Source organism: Polyodon spathula, chromosome 5 (assembly GCF_017654505.1).
Source record: "Polyodon spathula isolate WHYD16114869_AA chromosome 5, ASM1765450v1, whole genome shotgun sequence".
In the NCBI taxonomy this organism is placed as follows: Eukaryota; Metazoa; Chordata; class Actinopteri; order Acipenseriformes; family Polyodontidae; genus Polyodon; species Polyodon spathula.
In genome coordinates this window covers 66,982,914-66,998,825 of record NC_054538.1, presented here as the reverse complement: position 1 = coordinate 66,998,825, position 15,912 = coordinate 66,982,914, and the positions used below count along the sequence as shown (strand labels likewise).

Sequence of the window (15,912 nt, the reverse complement as noted above, 5' to 3'; positions counted from 1 at the left end):
AGCACAGATAAACAAGTTTACTACTGCTCCCAATTCACCGCTAGAAACAATAAGGGGTTATTCAGGTGTGTATATTAAGTGCTTAAAAAAAAAAAAAAAAAAATACTATATTACACTGAGACCAATGACAAATAGTATCTGCTGAGTCCTGCCTGTTGTATTACAAGCGTAGCTGGTACACCACTCAGTTATCTAACTAGGTGCTGTTAGGCAGAAGGGGAAAGAGCACCATACAGAGATACAGTACAGTAACTCTGTCTCAGCTGCGAGCGGGGGTTGCTGTTAGAAGCAGCTTGCCTCAGACAGTGAAATACAATTGTTTAAAGACACATTTCCATCTGCCGATGGGATTGACTTGAAAGCTATTTGAAATTGTTGATTTCCATCCCTTGGCAGTAGACAGAGAGCAATGGGATTTCAACCAGAACTCAATCTCTCCACACTGATAGTGGAAGTTAAAATTATGAATGTACCCAGCAAACAATGCTGGTGAGAGAAAGAGGCAGGTTTAAAATCTTGAGGAATATAATATAATGTATGTTTAACACGAAGCCTGTGAATATATTATACCATCTGGGGACTACTGGGAGGTTGGCAAATGAATCTGTGCACATGATCTTTGACCTTGCAGATTGGATTGTGGACAGCAGACCTTGGGTGGAAATGGCTGCAGCCCCAGTCAGGCACTGGGAATGAGATTGAGTTTGACAGGCTGGCTTCGTGGTGCAGATGGAAACGTGTCAGAAGTAGTTATTTCTCTGTCTCTGGCAGTGCGACACCCCGTCCCCCCTACCCCTTGTGCAGCTTTTATAGCCATGTTAACAGTGACACACAGATACATAATGCATTTCTTTCTTATTTAATGTCCAGAATTAAATCATTTATTCAGGTACAGGCACAGCTATTATATAAATAAGGAGGAGAGGAATTAAAGTTCTTTTAAAAACCAGAAATAGCCTGGTGGGGGGCAGTTTTAATAACAAAATGTGTGTGTGTGTGTGTGTGTGTGTATATATATATAATATATATATATATATATATATATATATATATATATATATATATGAGACACACACACACACAAATACAATTCAGGCTACATTAAATAATACAAGTTGGACTGGATAATCAAATTACAACTCTGAAATTGTTTAAATGGTACTCCAAATCTAGAAACCTCCTCAAACAAGCAAGATACTAAACAACCCCTTTACCTGTACATAACATACAGTACTGTAAATATAATGGATTGAGGGCTGAACAGAGCATTTGTTATGACAGAGCCATTGCTGTAACAGGGCCAAGGTAATGCGCATACTATATATAGCAAGCCAGACTAACAAGGGGTAACAGCTGGGATAACAGGTGTTCAGACAATAAATCAGGGTTTTACGAAAACAAATAACATGACAGTTTGTGACCCTCCTGTAAACTGGACATTGCTGCCGGCCCCCAAACCTGTGATCCCTCTGTCTTTCTGTTACTGTTTCAAATTTTCGCGTTTCCTTTTTCTCTTGGGTAAGGACAGAGCTAAAAAGACTAGACACAGGGAGAGCTGACCCATGCAACTCACAGGCATTTTAAAAGACCCTTCTGCAGGGATAGTTACCTAGCTAGAGCTGCCTTGTCACACAGGATGAATGCGCTGTCAGTAAACTAAATATTCGTTTCTTGTCTAGTATGTCATACCTAGTGTTCCGCATTTCTGGTTTATTCTGAATTTTACTGAAAAATTACAGAGGATGTATTGCTTTGCAAATACTGCTGAATTGAGGTCCATGCTTGTAATTATTTTTTCCTTTATGATTTCAAAGCAAACAAACCTGGCTTGTTTTGTGCTGATGTCACATTCATACCTTCTGCAAATACTAGTTCTGTCAGCACAGCGATTGCCCAAACTTTCGGAAAGTACCAGCTAACTTGGGACAATGTGGTCTCGATGCACAGATTCTGCTTCATCTTGAGTGGCAACATTTACCAGGGACATTAAACAGAAGTGCTACTCATCATATTCCGCATGTAAAGTGTGTATACTGAGAATTTTACCAATGTTTCAATTAATAACACATTTTACCAATTTTACCCCTTTTAATATTTCTAAAATAAACTTCGAAAAATTCCCGGGAAAAATGTGTTAAGATAAAAACCAAAAATGCGGAACACCAGTCACACCCTAGTTATAAAATAAAATAAAATAATAAAAAAAAAAAAAAAAACCCCACAAAATTACCAGCTCAAAACACACTCTCCCTCCTAGCCTTGTGATTCTCCCCCTGCCCCAATCCCCTCTCCTCTACCTCCCTCTTCCTGCTGTGTACCTCCAACCCCACAGAGGTTTCTCTCTCCCAGTCTTGCCCCTCACACCCTTGTTTTTACTCAGTGGAGCTCCTCCTCTCCTCTCCTCTCCTCTTCCTCTCTCTCTCTCAGCAATGCCTCCCCCTCCCCTCTCCTCTCTCAGCCCCCTCCCTCACTGTGGTGCTCCCATGGCCTCCACAGCCTCCACGAGGTGCAGTGCCAGCCCGTACTGGCCGTGGTTCTCAGGCAGTGCGTCGATGACCCGGCTCACCAGTCTGCTGGTGCGGGAGAGAGGCACCTCTGTGTTCTTCAGGTCCTGCGGGTCCTGCAGAGAAAAGAGCTTTTAATAAGGCTACAGTAAATCACCCCAATTTACAATGAATCAGAATTTTTTTAATAAATTTTTGCAGACACGCAACCCTTTTCCACACCACAGATTTACATCTTTAAAAAGTTCAAATAAATCCAGTGCACTCAGTTTATAAGAATCACATCTGTCCTGGATGATTTGATTCTTACAAAAGGTTGATTCTTAAAAGCTGATATGATTACTGTGGTGAAGTGCTACAGAATCAGTACAGTATGTTAGTTTGAGAATTGAAGATTTGTTCTCTGCAGTATAATGGATTGACCACTAGATGTCATGAGTTCCATCATGTATGCACAGGGATCACACAAAGTATTGTTCAGTTAGTGCACCAACTGAGAGCTAGGTTTATTCTGTTTGTTTGTTTTATTAGCGGTTGTTTCCCCACCGCACTGTAGGGAAAATAAAACAAACACTGGTTTTAAACTGTAAATCAGTACTCCAGTCTGATCATACACTGCCCTTGGCAACGTCACATTACAATTAGCAAAAGCACGTCAGCAGTTTAAATACAGTATACAAATGTCCATGGTGCTTAATCACTGAGGACTATAAATCAAAATGGGTCAGCAACTTGTTATATGATCACGATTATGTTTACGCAAGGCTGCAGAATCCTATTTTACTACAACATACTTGAGAAGCGATCATCTCGCGAGTGCCTAGTTTAACTGCCATGCACTGTTACATATAATGGCCTTTGAATTAAAATGAAATTATACTGCAGTACAGTATTTCTATCAGGACTGCCACTGCATTTAAGCATCTGTGGCTTATTTACTGTTGAGGTTGATTCTTATATCAGTGACTCTTATAAACGCAGTGCACTGTATAAGCATGACCATTATGTGTGTATTGAATTATCATTGGCTTTACCTGTGTGCCTTGAGCCAGCTGTCTGTCTGTCTTCATGTGTGTGTCTGTCTATACGTACATCTGTGTGTGCGTGTGTGGATCTGTCTGTGTAAATATAAATGTATATGGGTATTAATGAGAGGGGTGCTGTATTACCATTGCTTTGAGCCAGGTGCAGAGCATGGGGGGCAGCCTGGCCAGCAGCTCCATGCCCTCCTTAGTCTGGGTGTGCAGAAGGGCGAAGGCCAGCCTCTGACCTGTCAGGATGAGCAGCTGAGATGCCAGGACCTCCTGATCCTCCACCTGCATCATCTCCTGAAAGAAGATAGAGCAGGGAGAGCAGAGTCAACAACGAGACAACACAGAGGAGATGCAGTGTCAAGTCTCTGATGGCCCGGTGTTTGTTTAGGGGGCGTGCTATAACTTACCTCCTCAGCGAGTAGGTCCAGGCCGTAGTTGTACAGCTCATACACTAGGTGGCGCCTCACCACGTCAGCGCTGACCTGCAGCACGGGGGCCAGCTCCACAGCCAGTGCAGGCCAGGCCTGGTCCTGAGGGAGAGGGGCCTGAAGGGGACTGGGGTCATCACGAGGCACGGACTGCACCCAGCCACTCAGCACCTTCAACAAGAACTGAGGATATAGAGAGAGCACAGGGGTTAGGGAGCAACACACACACACACACACACACACACACACACACACACACACACACAACACATGCACCAATGAAGAAAGGATAACAACAGCAGTATTCGATAGTAGTATTATAGCAGGGTAGAGACGAGAATTAGAGACAAGAACTGAACAAGGGGAGGCCATTGTGCACATCAACACTTGTAGGATTCCTTCCAGCTAATTGATTTTAAAACTAAGTCAGGTCTTAGTGATTTACCATCAACAACATGACTAGGTAACCCATTCCACTCTGTGTGAAGTGACTCCTTTCCTCTCTTAAGTCTCTCCACTTTCCATCTGTGCTAAATAGGTTCAGTTCTTTCAGCCTACCTTCGAAGATCATTACTTTAAGCCCTAGGATTAATCTGCCTACTCTTGGACTCTCCAAACCACAATTTGATAATGTGTGGACCAGAACTGAATTCAGTGTTCCAAGAAACATAGTATTCTGAGAGATAGAACCCTACGTCCCCTACAACTCCATCCCGGCTAATGTAGCCCAGTCCCAGTAGAAACCAGTACATCTCTGGCCCCATTAACCCAGTCCTAACAGAGACTGGTATATTCCCAGTCCCATTAACCCAGTCCTAGCCCCAGTAGCACAGTGGAGTAGAGGGGAGGGTTACCTGCTGTCTCAGTGACACCAGGTTGAGGTCCATGTCTTCACTGGGTAGAAGCTGGATTGTCGTCAGGTCTCTGAAGAAGGCATTCTTACCCTGGGGATAGAAAGAAAGAATAACAGAGTAAGTAAGAGTAAGAGGTCTATAAAACAAACAAAAACAAAAAACAGCAAGGATATTGCAGCTGATGATCAATAAATGGCACAGTTATACCTGAACACCTTCATGCCTTAGCCATGACTATGACAGGGAAAGAGGTGGGGTCATATACCTCTGAACTCATTGTAATAAAAATAAAACTTGTCGTAAACCCCTCCCCCCGTTACCCTGATCTCTCCCAGCCCTGTGTTCCATACTCCCCAGCTCCTCTTTTGCTCCCCTCACCTTGCTGTCGAACAGCCCGAGTGGCTTAACACTCTTGATGCTGAACCTCATGATGGCGTGCAGGATGCTGGTCAGGATGTAGTGGTGCTGCACCAGAGGGTAGTGCACGTGCCTCTGCTCCAGAGCCAGCTCCACGATGGAGGCCGGCCCTTCCACACACTGCCAGGGGTCCTCCACCTCCAGCAGGGGAGCACCCATCTCATCACTGCCCACATCAGCCTGGGAGATCAATTAATCAATCAACTAATCAAACAAGCCAATCTCAAATCACTGCTCACATCCACCTAATGAAACAATCAATCGACTAATCAAACAAGCCAATCTCAAATCACTGCTCACATCCGCCTGGGGAATTCAATCCATCAGTCAATGAACTAATCAATCAACTAAGTCAGTCCTGAAGTACAGCTGCACAAACCTATTTGATTATTTGGACTGCGATTTGCACAGGGCTTATTTAAACAGCTGCTTGGATTGGTGTGGATTGCTGTTCTCCACAGAGTAAGAAAAGCAGCAATAACAAATCCAAGCATCCGCTTCTTCACTTGTTTCACTTTTAATGGTAAATGAGCCCAAACCAACACCAGTGACAATCCCCTGACTGCTATGAAGAGCACAATCCGAAGAATTGAATATTCGGTTTCTGTAGCACTATCCTGCAGTCAATCGATCAGGAAACAACCCATCAAAGGCTTGGGGACAATTTCACCTTCCAGTTAGAATGACCAAGCAAGTTCAACACTAACTGGCTTGCACACTGACTTCTTTAACCAATACATGTCTCCTGTGTGTTATTTTATTATTATTTCTACAAAAAACACTTGAGACATATGTAACTAATGGAAGTGCACAGCACGTGAGAGTTTTATAATTATTTTTTTAGCTACAAATATTTTAAGGAATTCATCTATTTAAGCCCCAAGACAACGTCGATTCCCTGTGTGTGAAGCTGGGATTGACTATACTGTACCTCCATCAACGTCTGCAGGAGCTGACAGCAGGAACCCAGGAAGGAGGTCATAGCAGAGTCTCCCATTCCAACATCCTGCAGCGAGGGAGTGAGAAGAGAGGAGAGAGAAGAGAGGGTGCAAGAAGCGGACAGAAGATGACAGAGCAGGTAAGGGAGACAGATTATTCACGTTTAAATGTTAAAATCTTTACAGTGGTCGTTACCACTCAGAACAGACATCATAAAACTGCATAATTACTGCAACACATTTGTGTATTTAAATTGTATAAGTACATTGGCTTAACACTGTTCTATGTAAACACTAACTATATTCTAACTGCATATTTATGACAATGGTGTATGCACAATTCCAAATGGTTAACACGCATTTGAATACTTAAACACTGAACTAACAACATCCCAGACACGCAAACACAACCTACATACAGGAGTCCGAACCTCACGGCAAAGATAAACTGCAAAATGATTTCTGGTAAGACGACACACCCTTCACAAGATGTAATAACTTGTTATATAAGCATGAAAACTGACACTAACCAGGAACTGCTACTAACATAAAACTGTTGACTTTTATAAAAACTTTCTAACCAAGCTCTATATTCATGCTCACACATGATCTATGCTAACACACATCATGTACAGCTTATATATGTGTGTGTGTGTGTGTGTTTCCTGCATTCCCACTTTGTAAAAATAACATAAATGGAGCACTACATGCAGAGATGTGCACAAAAACATATTTCGCCAGTCTCCACTGCAAAACAAACTTTTTTTAAATGCATTTCTGTTTTTTAACTTGCGCAACCCATGCATTGCTGTTAAAAACCAATGAGAGACCTTTATTAATAGTGTTATAAAGGCAAGAACAGAGGAAGCAATCTCATTCGCTAACAAGTGTTCAATCCTGTGCAGATAAGTCACCACACCAGCAGAGCTTGGGACGTTCATACCCACTCTGAACTGGATGGGGTAGGGTGAAAGAAAAACAAAATGGTCCAAACTCCACAGGCCTGAGCTGTCTAACAGCACAAGGAGAAGCCAAGGACCCCACATACGGATACTGGACCGTATTTAAAAACCCTGCCACATGTACTTGCTTTCATACAATATATTGTGACCAACATATTACTCTGTGGGTCAGAGTTCATACTTACTCTTCTGCACAGTCGGTCCTTCGGTGCCTTCCCCACCTGCAACACACACAATCACAGAGTTCAGATCAGACAGCGGGATCTACCCCCTGCCATCACGGCAGCACTTCAAAGGATCAGAGACACACTTAATACAGTGTCACCCCCCCACCCCCCCACTAATGGTACATGCTTCTATATGTGTAAAGCAAACAATACTGAATCCTGTATCTTACTGATGCAGTTCTCTCAGGTTTTGGAGTCAGGTAACACAAGCACTACTACAGTGTAACAGAGCTAGAGTAGACAGCTGTACATTTGTTCTCTTTTTCTGAAAAGTGATAACATTCATCAAATTTTAGTTGAACACTATGTGAGTGCAAGCAGTAACAGCATAGTGGTGGATCCCTGTTTATTATATTTGCACACTGCTCCTGCGTTATTCCTACACCATAAACAAAAACAAACGTCCCTGGAGTTAAGAGGCAGTACAAAGTACACATTGCCCTCAAACAAACGTAACAGTTGGCACATGTCCTGCAAGAGATATCCAGTTTTACTAAATGCTGTGGGTCCCATCTCACTGTGTGCATGAGTGTCCTGCAGTATCCCAGGACAGTAAAGGACAGGGTTTGAGTCATTGCACTGTTTTGGGTACCGGTAAGGGAGCTTGCTTAATAAACCAGGAGGTCAGCCGTGTTACCTTGTCCATCAGGAACGCAGCTGCAGAGAAGCGCTTGACAATGAAGGTGCTCCACATCATCACCGCGATGCCTGCAGACACACAGATCAGTGACCTGCCTCAATGTTTTATTTATTTAAATCATTAATACAGGTGGCTTGTAACATAAGGAAGGTAGTCCAGATCACTCTCCCCCTAATGACCTTGCAGGCCAGGGGATCAACTCATATACATGAATGCTAATGTAAGGTGCTTTGGATTATCTGACATTGTATCTCAAATGTAAAAATCTCTCTTTCCTAAGCAATATAGCACTCCATGATGTGTGTTGTATCGACACTACTGGGGATTGGTTGAAGACACAACACAGCCGAGATGTGGCGAGATCCCGTAACACACCCTGGAGCGCCATATTGCGTTTAGAAAACGGCTAGGAGGTATTAAAAACAACTAACAAAAATAGGTTTAAAAGAGAACTGTGGTGATGTCCTGACATACCAATACAGCTATGACATTACAAAGCCCATTGAAATGAGTAATCCTTGCCATTGAGCAACACACAATAATCAAGCGTTTTGGCTAGTGTCTTTCAGTGTACAGTGTTGATAAGGTTTGTCTACTTGACTAGATTTCTTATAGTTTTATCACTCAGCATTCATTGCGTGTGTGGGGGTGGGTCTGCAGTCAGGATGTCTAATATCATTGGACAGTAGAGGAAGGTTTGGCAACCCGTGTTTGGGAGCCTGATTATAAAGCATGTCCCTTCCTTCTTCTCGGAAGCCCCCACAGTGGAAGCCTGTTCAGAAAACTCACCGTGCTGGATGTGAGCGTTGCAGATGCAGCGAAGGTGCTCAACAGACCAGGCCAGGTAGCGCCCCTCCTGCAGACAGACAGGACACAGGGTCAGTCAGAGAAACTAAACACATAGCATACGAAGCAAGGCTGTCAGACATTTCAAAGAGGTGTTTGCTTTTATTTTCACAATAAACGTTTGTCAAAGCATTTCACTGCTTTATTTTAGTAGTTCTGTCTATTGACAGTGGTTTGTAGTTTCAGACGAGGTTTTGCATGCATTACCTCAGGGTCTTTGTTCCACTGCACCACGTACTCCCAGCAGCAGTGAGCAAAGAGCAGGTCAGGGTCCAGGGAGCAGGGGAAGCGCTGGCATACAGCGCGAAGGGGCTCTGGAACACAAGAGTGGGGATTACTGACACAGTTTTTGGTTTTCTTTCAAAAGTTTTGTTTTATATTCAGAATTAATCATTAAACATCCCAGGGAAACCACTCCCTCTGCCAGAACACCAGACACACTCAATATTTGTATACTGTGCTACAAACTTCTCTCTCACCTGCTGCCCTCTGGAAGCCCCGGCCCTCTCCCCTTGCCTCTCTCTCTGTCTCAGGCTCCATGTGTTCACTGCTGCTGCCCTCCTCCTCCTCCTGGTTCTCTGCAGCCCCCCTCTTCCCCAGCGCTGCTTTGAGAAGCCGCGGCGCCACGTCCTGCTTGAACACCCACTTAGCCACACTGTCCGCCACACCACCTGAGAGATAGATGTATTGTAATGTTACTGTACTTACTGAAAATAGTAGTTTGTCTGAGCTCTGGTATTATATCTCCACCCCCCTTGGTCCTACCTCTCCCAGCCTCCAGCAGCCCGCGCACAGTCATTCTGCTTGTGCTCACAGCACCCCCTGCTGCTCCTCTGGGAGCAGGGCAGCTCAGCAGAGTCTGCAAGAGGAGGCAGTCTTCTAGCTGTCTGAGCAGCACTCCCCACTGCTCCAGATCCAGAGACAGAGCTTCCCAGGAGTCTGTCATCCCCTCAGGGCTCTGGAACTGAGAGAGAGGAGAGAGAGTGAGGGCGAATAATTCCTTCCTTTATCACATTATAATAAATGATGTATGTTTTACTGTGCAATTAAAAAAAAAACAAGAGAGAGGAGATGGAGAGCGCGAGGCAGAGTGAGAGCAAGAGACAAACAGACAGAGTGATGGAGTACTATGTGAGAAGGGGTAAAGCAGCATCTCACCTTCTTCTCTGCCAGCTGGTTGACTCTGCTCTTGGCCACGCTGTGCCCCACCAGAGCTGCCAGCAGGGCAGCTCCAGGGCTCTCTGCCTGGGAACACTCATTGCGCACTTGCTGCCACCAGGGGGAGACAGACTGCAGGTCCCAGGACTCCTCCACTGCACCTGAGGGGGGGGGGGGGGGGGGGGGGGAGAGAACTTCAGCTCCCAGGATTCCAGCACTGCACCTGTCGTATTGCCCCATGAGCTCTCTCCTGTTGTGATGCTGTGTATTGCTCCGTGCTGTATTTTTATCTCTCTGTCATGCTATGCTGTCCCGAGTGATTCTGTGCTGTACTGTCCTGTACTGTAATATCCCATCACTCATTCATTTAAAAAATACAGTTGGCTTGTTAACAAAGAAAGTAATCTAGGTCATTCTTTCTCTCCAGAAAGCACAGTTCCTCAGGCCACGGGATCAATGGACATACATCAACAGCGCATCCATTAACAGCAAGTAGTAACAAGCAACATAGCACTCCAGGATGTGTGGGATATCACCACTGCTCAGGTGATGCTTGCGCTGCACTGTCCTGTATTACACTGTTTTCCTCTCACCTGCCATGCTGTGCTGTACTGTCCTGTGATGTGTGATGCTGTATTATCCCCTCACCTGTCATGTTGCTAAGCAGGCTGAGCAGGCTGTGCAGGCAGCTCACAGTCTCCAGACTCTTCAGAACCTCTCGCTCTCGAGACAGCCACACACTAAGCAGCAGGGACTGAGAAACAGAGAGACAGATATACGATAGGACGTTTATATATATATATATATATATATATATATATATATATATATATATGTGTGTGTGTGTGTGTGTGTGTGTGTATATATATATATATATATATATATATATATATATATATATATATATATATATATATATATATATATATATATATATATATATACACACACACACACACACACACACACATACATACATACACATACACACATCAAAATCTATATATCCATAAGCCACTCGTCCATAACTATTAAAACACTCAGCAGTACTAACTTAAAAAATACTAAAAGAAACTTAATAAATTCAATGAGTAACATTTCGACTTTTTTAGATGTCTTCAAAAGACATTTAAAAAAATACTTCAGGTCGACACGTTAGTCATTGAACATATTAAATAACGTTGAAACGTCTACGATTGAACCAAAGTTTCTTTTTTAATATTTTTGGATCCACGAGCAAGTGTATTTTATCAATGATCGGTGAGAATCTGTGCAGAAGCTAAGTGTCAGCCCCATCCTCCCTCCCTCTTACCACTGGGGGTATAACAATAGACTAACATAACAATACTATCACAATATGAAGGTCGTAATAAGATATGTGTCACGATACATTTGATCGTCCTGACGGGCTACTTGTATGACGCATAATACCAAATTATCAATTAATGAAGAACCATAAAATGGGAGTTAGGGAGAGTATATATTCGTAACTGTGTATAATAATATTCATGAACTATGTTGTGTTTTTGGCCTTGCATGCCTATACAAATACGAGGTAGTGTGGCAGGGTGAAAGCCTTGCCAGTGCACCGTGTGGATGTGTTGGTGTGGGGAACAATGGGTTGGCAGAGACGGAGTTAAACTTCTCCTTGTCCGATTGGGAATGTAGCCATGAATTGAACAGGTGTATAAAACGGGTTGATCACGGGTGTGAGAGTGAAGGATTGGAATGAGGGCTGTCAATTAAATCACAGTAAACTTCTGCGAATAATGTGTTCATTTCTTTGGAGCTACGTGCGTTTGTCTTTATTTCTTGACGTTTCCTTTTTTTATTTTTTTAACTGATTTTTGTATTAATACACCGTTCTTTTATCAGCCTCTAGTTTGTTTGTGCTCTGCGCTTCCCGATCGTGACTTTCCGTGTTAACAGAGGTGCGGATTGGGGGAAGTGCGTGACCACAAAAAATAAATAAATAAATAAAATGCGCTTTGCAAGAAGTGTGTCTTTGTCACAGCGGATCAGGGCCGGAGCTAGATTTTAAATTTATTTGAAGCTTTGTTTCAAACATGAGTACAAATCATATGATTTTTTGGGGAATTCAACATCAGTTTCTTTAGCTGCACAGGTTTATGTTTCATGATTTCAACTCTTAGCTCTTTGGTACAAATGTCAGGCCAAGTAGCTGCATACAAATCACACAAAGGTGACTAACTGGGTGCCAGGTTTACAACACACGATTCAGTACCTTATATTTGCTGTTGCTGTTATCTTTGGTATGGGCCCCAACAGAGGCTGGGCCCGGGTGCAGTCGCAAAAGAATCATACCAAAATGTAGCATCGCCTGTTTTATACACAATATTCTTCTCATTGGTGATTCAATTCCCATTATATGGGCCCGTGGTGCCTGTGCTACATCAATATTCGGGAACGTGGGCCCCGCGCCACAAATTTTGACCTTATATTTTGATGTGCACAATATTCTATTCACAGTTGTCCGCTATGTATCTGCTTAGGGGGGCATGCTTAGCTTTTGGGAGCTGTTGCTTGTGATTGAGTGCCTCATTTTTAAAGAAGACACGAATGCGGTGTGGGAAAAAAAAAAAAAAACTGTGTCGTTGCATCTCTTAAAAATTTAGGTCCTGATCTGGCTTCATTTGAAAGGTGTCCATATGAGTGCCTGAGGGAAAAAAAATGCAAGCTCAATTTGGCGGGTAGTTTGAGGTGTGATTGTGATTAACATTTCAGACTACACTAGAATATTTTCTAGTCTTAAAAAAAAAAAAAAAAAAAAAAAAAAGTTTAATATATTTTATATATTATACCATCACAAAAGTGTTTTAAGAAATAGTTTAAAATTTATAAAAAAAGTTACACATGGCCTAAGCAGGTGTATATGCAGTCAAACATTATAATACATAAGTTATTTATTGCTTTTATTCTTATGCTTTATTTGTGGGACTATTCATTATTGTGTACTATATAATATGATTAAATCGAAAATCGACTTTTCAATTGATTCCATTCCTCATTATATACATCGATATTCAATAAATTTAATTCTTGCAACGCTCATAGTTAATTTTTTAAGTTTATCAACGAAACTGCGCCCAGCGCACTGCCTTGCTATTTACAGTATTTCTGCCACAGACAAGCAGTGGGCGTGCTCTTCTTCGCCTTCTCGTGTTAACTGGCATCCGATTTGCTGGTTCCATCCTACCAGCGAATCAGTTTTGAAAATGCCTTACTACGCCCCTCTGCCTATTCAATGTAAACAAACAAAAATCAAAAGAACAATAAGCACGCCGCCTTGAATCCAGGGCAGGGTGACAGGCTTGTATTCCTGGCAAACAGCCTGTAAATAAACTGTGCACATAGAAAAAAATACTTATTGTATATAGTTTGCGCTGCTTTGGAGTTTCAAAACTGTTGTATAATTAATAGTTAACAATGTTCAATAACGTTAAAAAATAAATAAATGATCAGCGATGTTAAATGCAATTGTGGAGTAAAGATCAGCTTGACCTATAGCAGGTATGCACATTGTGGTAAGTAAATCCATTTATTATTATTATTATTATTATTATTATTTATTATTATTATTATTATTATTATTAGGCAGGGATTTCAGCATTGTGTGTTTCACAGATAGTGAAGGTTAGGTGGTACAGTATTAATACAATGCAACGCGTGATGCTGCAGCTGTCACAGAATAAAAAAACACTTTGTGAGCTCGTATCTAGTTTATATAGATTACACTGCAAAGCACTGTAATCTGTTTTGAATAAATCTTTTAGTAACACCCCTGTACTATGTTACACTTGCTTTAGGCTTGTTGCGAATGTTGTGTTTTTTTTTCTTCTCCTGACTCTACCAAGGTGTAATTACCGCTCGCATTCAATTGTTGTGCACAAGCTTTTACTTAACAGCATTGACATTAAATTAATAACGTCGCAGGGAGAGGAATGGAGCGAAAATATAAGTGGGCGGTACAATCATCGACATTTACTTGTGTGCCAAATTAATCGATTGCTATTTTGAGGCTTAACTGACAGCCCTATTGTGTACCATATCATTTATTCTGTTTTCTGTCTGTGCTGTTGCTTTAAAACGACTCTGAAGTATTATTGTTGCTCTTTTGAAATGAAATTCTGGCTTAATCATTTAAAGTTTAAATAGTTTTTGGGTAGCCAGAGCAGCAACACAGATAACTTAGTTTACCTGATAGACAAAGAGAAAGAGAAGTGATACCTTTTATTGGACTATGTAAATAATATTCACAAGCTTTCAAGACCTCAAATGTCTCTGAAGTATCACTTCTCCTTCTCTTTGTTCATCATCGCTGGACTAATACGGCTTTATCTATCTACGACTTTAGTTTACCTGGAAACTTTTTTAAAATTTCATTTTCGGAAGTATTAGCTTTTGTGGGTTATGGGTCCATCAGCACTTGGTTGTTACTGTATTCAACAGAGCTTTGTCGTTATCCTCTAATATACCATTTTATAGGACAATGTGCTCCAACTCAGCGTGTCACACGTTAGCAATAATATATACTAGATATTAAATAAAATAGATTCTAAGTACAACCACAATTACTTTTTCTTAAGGTAGTGGTTTTATGCAATATAGAGAAACTGTTAAACGTTTTACTGATTTCCAATCCATTCATACATTATTTAAAAACATTTTTTTACTGGACTGCAAGTATAGGGGTCGGGACTAAAAATATTTTTGGTATATTATTGCCGAGTCTACACATTATTGGGACCTGAAAACTTTTAATTTCAGCCTGACAAATACAGTGTCGCCAAAATAAATAGTCTTCTATACTAATTTACACGTGTGTGTTTATATATACACAGCTTTTAACATAGTTTAAATTACATTAAAAAACACAATGTTGATACCTACAGATTGATTACAGATTGATATAAAACATGCATGGATTTGTCAAAGAAAGTGTTCTATAATATGCCAGCAAAACAAAATGCTTATAATCGGTCTAATGACTACCATCATTTTTTATTTAAATAAAAGAATATTTGTAATATTATAAACTTATTAATAGATATTTATTAGATATTAATCTATCTATACACACAAAATATTATATATATATATATATATATATATATATATATATATATATATATAGATATATATATATATACACACACACACACACACACATATACATACATATATGGCTGTGTGTATAGATAGATAGCGGGCAGATGCCAAAATTAGCTTAGAATTTTATGTTATTTCGGCATCTGCCTGGCTGGTCAACTGCCCACTGTCCACAGCCACCCGGGTGATAAAATAGTTTTAACAGATACAGTATAATACAGATAGAGAGCAAATTACCTTTGTTGCAAAAGCACGCCGCCACCAAGCCACCCATTGCAATGCTTATTGAAAGAACTTACATCTTTTCTGACAGCACTATAGCAACAGAACTAAACAAAAATATCAAAGCACAGTTTATTTTCATCATGGGTTAGATATAGAGGTTAGAGATTTGGGGACTGTCAGAAGATTAGCATTTTCCATTCTCGAGGAACGACAGTGACATATGGGGTCAGCAGATCTTTGAGATAAAAAAGTCCAAGACCATGTAAGGCCTTAAACTAATAAAAATAATAATAGCATCAGTAATAAAACAAATGAATGAGATAAATGCAGTAATTGTATCAATTAAATATGCGATTAAAACCAAGATTTTTTTTTTTTTGTTAAAATCGCTTGACAGCCCTATTTAGAATCAATGTCAGTGTTAGTTGGTGAAGGTATGTGTTTTCGTGTTCCCTGCTTGTACTATTGTGAATTTTTGTAAACCTGTTTATTTTGGCCACTTTGCCATTTTATTTTGGTAATGAGTTTTGTTCTGTTTAATGTCCAGCG

At 41.1% G+C, this 15,912-nt stretch overlaps 1 protein-coding gene across 1 annotated transcript in view; it reads right to left on the bottom strand.

Moving 5' to 3' along the window:
* Positions 1 to 35: 35 nt before the first annotated feature.
* rab3gap2 (RAB3 GTPase activating protein subunit 2 (non-catalytic)) overlaps positions 36 to 15,912 on the bottom strand; it is a 37,355-nt gene continuing 21,478 nt past the window's right edge. Inside the window, exons 22-35 of the mRNA XM_041251085.1 lie at positions 10,657 to 10,762; positions 10,009 to 10,169; positions 9,616 to 9,814; positions 9,330 to 9,521; positions 9,058 to 9,164; positions 8,794 to 8,860; positions 8,002 to 8,072; positions 7,323 to 7,358; positions 6,169 to 6,243; positions 5,199 to 5,417; positions 4,821 to 4,910; positions 3,946 to 4,149; positions 3,674 to 3,832; positions 36 to 2,620 (exon numbers count right to left, since the gene is read on the bottom strand). Coding sequence (XP_041107019.1) covers positions 2,468 to 2,620; positions 3,674 to 3,832; positions 3,946 to 4,149; positions 4,821 to 4,910; positions 5,199 to 5,417; positions 6,169 to 6,243; positions 7,323 to 7,358; positions 8,002 to 8,072; positions 8,794 to 8,860; positions 9,058 to 9,164; positions 9,330 to 9,521; positions 9,616 to 9,814; positions 10,009 to 10,169; positions 10,657 to 10,762 — 1,839 coding nt within the window. The 3' untranslated portion in view covers positions 36 to 2,467. The remainder of the gene's footprint in view (positions 2,621 to 3,673; positions 3,833 to 3,945; positions 4,150 to 4,820; positions 4,911 to 5,198; positions 5,418 to 6,168; positions 6,244 to 7,322; positions 7,359 to 8,001; positions 8,073 to 8,793; positions 8,861 to 9,057; positions 9,165 to 9,329; positions 9,522 to 9,615; positions 9,815 to 10,008; positions 10,170 to 10,656; positions 10,763 to 15,912) is intronic.